This window comes from Lactuca sativa, chromosome 4 (genome assembly GCF_002870075.4).
Source record: "Lactuca sativa cultivar Salinas chromosome 4, Lsat_Salinas_v11, whole genome shotgun sequence".
Taxonomy (NCBI): domain Eukaryota; kingdom Viridiplantae; phylum Streptophyta; class Magnoliopsida; order Asterales; family Asteraceae; genus Lactuca; species Lactuca sativa.
In genome coordinates this window covers 214,369,068-214,374,302 of record NC_056626.2, presented here as the reverse complement: position 1 = coordinate 214,374,302, position 5,235 = coordinate 214,369,068, and the positions used below count along the sequence as shown (strand labels likewise).

At 36.9% G+C, this 5,235-nt stretch overlaps 2 protein-coding genes across 2 annotated transcripts; one reads left to right on the top strand and one right to left on the bottom strand.

Moving 5' to 3' along the window:
• The first annotated feature begins 883 nt into the window (after positions 1–883).
• LOC111895872 (protein STRICTOSIDINE SYNTHASE-LIKE 11) lies at positions 884–2,549 on the top strand. The gene is made up of 3 exons (XM_023891926.3): positions 884–1,408; positions 1,525–1,779; positions 1,986–2,549. The coding sequence occupies exons 1-3, from the start codon at positions 1,062–1,064 to the stop codon at positions 2,467–2,469; spliced, it is 1,086 nt and encodes a 361-aa protein (XP_023747694.1). The 5' UTR covers positions 884–1,061; the 3' UTR covers positions 2,470–2,549.
• Positions 2,550–3,740: 1,191 nt separating this feature from the next.
• On the bottom strand, positions 3,741–4,112 carry LOC111895864 (uncharacterized mitochondrial protein AtMg00810-like). Its single transcript, XM_023891918.1, has one exon. The coding sequence runs from the start codon at positions 4,110–4,112 to the stop codon at positions 3,741–3,743; it is 372 nt and encodes a 123-aa protein (XP_023747686.1).
• Between the last annotated feature and the right edge of the window lie 1,123 nt (positions 4,113–5,235).

Sequence of the window (5,235 nt, the reverse complement as noted above, 5' to 3'; positions counted from 1 at the left end):
ATTGTAAGTCTTGGTTTTATGTCATTATATCATCTCTTTAGTAAAATGGTCAATAATAATGCCTCCTGTTAACAATTTTAATATGAGTTTATATCTAAAGATAACAATGATTTATTTATTTATTTATTTTTTTTAAAATAGTAGATTATATTTTACATGTGATAGCAAAGATCAGCAAGGTACACTAATCATTTGATAGAGTAACAACAATCCCAATAATCATTATGTAGTTCTACATGTTTAATGGTCAAACTAATTCTAATGGTGCTAATTAATTAATTTAATCACTTAGAAGTTTATATGCAAGTCACATGATGTTAGTGTTAATCATATTAGTGTTCATCAAACCGTATAATAAGGTTTAAAACCTTCACGGTGCGGTTTGTGGTTTTCGAAAAGCTCAAACTGCAGATGCGGTGTGGTTAGCAGTTTGAGTCCAAAACACGACGCGAACACCCCTAGTTAATATAGTAGCGCAGTGTTCAAATCGATTTTTTGTGTAAACGTAGTGATTTTTGTGGAATTTTCTTTTTATTATATATAATTAACTTTAGAACATGTTATATCTTTCAGTGCATTATTTAAGTACATAATTTACGTTTTAAATTACACATAATTTGAAAGAGAAAAAACTTTAAAAACACTACAAGTTGAGGCTTGGGCTTAGTGAGACTTAAGTCGAGTTTGACATGTAAGCTGAAAAACTAACTTTTAACTTATAAGTTAACTTATAATGAATTATATCAATTAATTTATCAAAAAACTAACCTATATGTTAGTTTATAGCTATTATTAACTGTTTTTATAGTCTCACCAAACATTAAAGTGCAATAAACAAGCTTATAAAAGCCAAACTCAACCTTAAGGTCTTATGGAACACATCTGTTTGTTTCACGACTTCTAATATTTATATAAAAAAACTTAATTTAAATATGAACCCATAAGTAAATTTTATAAGATAATTTTTTTGGTTTTTTCCTTAAATTAGAAAGCATTTTATTCTCAATATGGTGGTGACTAGCGAATACATCACATGCTGGCCGTTATGACACCCATTCCCAATGAACACGACGGCTAATTATGTATACCTTTCGTATATAAATAGAAGCTTTGTGCAATACTCTTTCATTGCTCCCTTCATATATCCAAATATGGCCTCTCCACGAATGCAATCACACATGCTTTCCATTTTAGTCATATTTCTTTGTGTTTTTAAAACCTATGTTTCGGGTCAATTTGCTAACTTTAATAAGTTAGTGTTACCTCCGGGTGTCACCGGCCCTGGCTCAGTCACATTTGGAGGACTTCTAGCCAACGGACCCTTCACAACCGTCACTGATGGCAGGATTTTGAGATGGGCAGGCCCTACCATCGGTTTTGTGGACTTTGCATACACTTCACCAACAAGGTATTTTTCAAATTATTATGTATGATTTATTAAATTTATGACACTTGAGGCATAACAAAAGGTCATTGTGTATGTGACGATTTTTTTTGTTAATATTTTATGAATTTTTTTTTCAGGACAAAACAATTTTGTGATGGTACAACAGATCCAGAGAAAGGGCCAATATGTGGACGACCAATTGCACTTAGCTATCAACATGTAACCGGGCTTCTTTATATAGCTGATGCATTTTTTGGACTTCTAGTTGTGGGTCCCACCGGTGGGCTCGCAATTCAACTTGCCGGAGGATTTAAGTATGCTAATGGCATAGACATTGAGTTATTAACAGGAAATGTTTACTTCAGTGATGGTAGTTTGACTTATGATATTAGGTAACCAATTTAACTTTAATCTTGATGTAAAAAATAACAATGCATATTCATTTATTTGTTTATTATAGCATTCTAGTCCCTTTTTTTTTAATCCAAACACAAAAAGGCTATAATTAAGTAAAATTTTAACAATAAAATGTTGTAGATTAAATGAAAATATGACATTGTAATGGAATATGAGCAAATGTTACGAATACATGGTGCAGAGATATTACCAAACCAGGATTTCAGCCAGATTCAACTGGGAGGTTATTGCGTTACAACCCAGTTACCAGACAGGTGTCAGTTTTGCTGAGTGGTCTCTCTGGCGGTGGTGGTCCTGCCGTGAGTGCGGATGGTACATTTGTTCTTGTACCTGAGATTAATGCTAATCGGATTTCTAAATATTGGTTGGTGGGGCCCAAAGCAAATACGGTGGAAGTTTTGCTACGTACCACAGGGAATCCTAATAAAATAAAGCGAGCAGAAAGATTAGGGGAGTTTTGGGTTGGAATTTCGGTTGGATATATTCCAAGAATGGCTGTCATTCTACCTGAAGGGATGCGGTTCAATTCAAATGGGGTGGTGTTGCAAACGGTGTCGTTTGCTAAAGAATATGTTAATGTGCCGGTTAGTTTGGTTCAAGAACGGAATGGGAAACTCTATGTGGGGTCTCGTTTCACCAATTTCATTGGTGTGTACTCTAACTAGACACGTGTGTCTTGTACTATGAAATAAAGGTGAAATGATGTTAAAATAAAAATGCAACCTAATATAAAGGTTGATTTCAATTTTCATCTTATCCCACTGTTCACTCATGTTAAATTGTCCACTATGGAACTCCTAGAATTAGAGGTGCACGACCTGGGGCTGGCTGCAATTTTTTTAAATAGCAGCAGGATGGCTCGGGGTTTTCTTGAATTGGACTGGACCGATTCATGCCAATTGGACTTTTTGTTTTTTTGCTTACAATGAAACTTTGAAATTTTTAGAATTCTATCTACGTTTGTTTTTTGGAGTTTGTTATGTTGGAAGTATTCAAAATATTCTTTTAGATCGCCTAATATGATCTTGTTATTGCTTAGAATATGATAAGCTTCCTATATCAAACTAAAATAGGCAAAGAGTCAAAAAGATTAAGTAAACTAACTAACACAACCATTAAAGGTCAAGTGGACGATTTGAGGGAAGTTCTGTATGAATGGGCCGGAGGGACTGGAAGGTTTTTGCAATTGTGATTAATTTCCCATAAACTTTGATTACATTACGAGATACAATAAATACAAAACATAAGAGGGCCAAATACCAAAAGGGCCTGATACATCTAATGGGTTATATAAAATACATAAAGTATGATAATAATACTATGCTAACAACCCCCTGCAGTGTGATCGGTAATGGAACCATGAACGTTCAAATTGGACCGAAAATCGAGAAAAAGCGTTGAAGGAAGACTTTTGGTAAATATTTCGGCATATTGAGATGAGGAAGGCATGAAGAACGCGAACTTGCCTGGTGGCAACTTTGTCTCGAACAAAGTGAAGATCAATTTCAATGTGCTTGGTCTGTTGATGTTGAATAGGATTAGATGACATATATACTGCACTAATATTATCACAATAAACAAGTATGGCACGATGTTGAGAGTAGTGTAGCTCACGAAGTAGATTTCGAATCCAAGCTGTTTCAGCAACAACATTAGCAACTCCACGATACTCAGCCTCAACATTGGATTAAGATACGGTGTGTTGTCTCTTAGATGACCAAGACAAGAGGTTGTGCCCAAGAAACACACAATATCCAGAAGTTGATCGTCTAGTAACATGGCATCCAACCCAATCTGCATCAGAATATGTGATGAGATCTCAATTGGGAGAAGCGAAGATCTGTATATCATGATCAGATGTACCACAAATATAGCGAAGGATCCGTTTGAGGGCTGTGAAATGAGGCTCTCTAGGATCATACATGTATAAGCATATCTATTGCACAACATATGTTATGTCTAGACAAGTAAATGTAAGATATTGTAAAGCCCCAGCCAAACTACTATATAAAGTAGGGTCAGCAACGGGAGGGCCAGAGCTATCAAACTTCACTGAGAGATCTGCTGGAGTAGTGGTTGGCTTACAATTTTGCATTAAAGCTTGTTTGAGAATCTCTTGAGCATAATTTTGTTGAGACAAGAACATGCCGTCTGAAGTTCTGGTAACCGAAATGCCCAAAAAATAGTGAAGGTCACCGAGACTTGACATAGAAAACTCTGAGCTGAGAACAGATGTGATATGAGAGAGCAGTAGTGGTGAAGAGCCTGTGAGAATGATATCATCCACATATAGAAGCAAGTATGCCATGTCTGAGCCCTTCCCGTATATAAATAATAAAGAATCACACCTGCTATGCACAAAACCAATCCATGAAATAAATAAAGTAAATCGTTGAAACTAGGCACGTCGTGCCTGTTTAAGGTCGTATAAAGACCGTTGGAGAAGACATACGTGACCCGGTTTAGACGGATCACGAAAACCACGAGGTTGTCGCATGTAGACCGTCTCTTGAAGGTGACCATGAAAGAATGCATTCTTCACGTCAAGCTGTCGAATGGGCCACTTGTGAGTGACTGCAATGCTAAGAACTGCGCGAATAGTGGCAGGTTTGACAATTGGACTAAAAGTTTCGTCACAGTAGATGCCCGATTTCTGACTACGCCTGTTAGCAACAAGACGAGCTTTATAGCGAGAGAAAGAACCATCAGCATTGAACTTCTTTTTAAAAAAGCAAATACAATTCACCACGTTAGCAGTGGGAGGTCGTGACACAAGGATCCAAGTCTGATTAGTAATAAGAGCAGAGTATTCTTGTTGCATTGATTTAAGCCAGTTGGGATCTTGAAACGCCTGCAGATAATTACGGGGAAGAGGAGAACAAGATTCAACATGGAGATTAAGTTTTTGAATGGGTTTTGTGATTCCCTGTTTCACACGAATGGGCATAGGGTGTTGAGAGGATGTAGGAATCAGAGTTTGGACAGGAGGGGTATTTGGTTGAGATAGATCTGGAAGCAGATCAACAGTTTCAGTAGAAGGTTGTTCTACAGCCGAGGGATAGAGGGGGGCTTCATGAACATCTGAGGTGGTTGAAGTAGTGTTTTCGGAGGTGGGATTGTTACGAATAATGGAGGCAGCAGAAGAAGGAAAAGGAATGAGAGAAATGTCGTCAAGAAATGAATAAGAAGGAGAGATGTTTGGTGTCATGGAACTAAAGGGAAAGACCATTTCATCAAAAACGATGTGTCTTGAAATAATAATTCGCTTAGAATGGAGGTCGAGACATCGATATCCTCTATGGTTGGAGGGATAGCCGAGAAAGACACATGGTTTTGATTTTGGAGAGAGTTTATGTGGAGTGACGATGTGAGGATAACATAAGAACCCAAAGACCCGAAGATGAGTATATGATGGTTTTTGATTGAAAAGT

What these genes read in the sequence shown, in the direction of transcription:
- LOC111895872 (XM_023891926.3), top strand. Translation starts at nt 1,062, where the DNA reads ATGAACACGACGGCTAATTATGTATACCTTTCGTATATAAATAGAAGC. An exon ending in GCATACACTTCACCAACAAG is followed by an intron (nt 1,409 to 1,524) that starts GTATTTTTCAAA and finishes TTTTTTTTTCAG; the next exon opens with GACAAAACAATTTTGTGATG. An exon ending in AGTTTGACTTATGATATTAG is followed by an intron (nt 1,780 to 1,985) that starts GTAACCAATTTA and finishes TACATGGTGCAG; the next exon opens with AGATATTACCAAACCAGGAT.
- LOC111895864 (XM_023891918.1), bottom strand. Translation starts at nt 4,112, where the DNA reads ATGGCATACTTGCTTCTATATGTGGATGATATCATTCTCACAGGCTCT.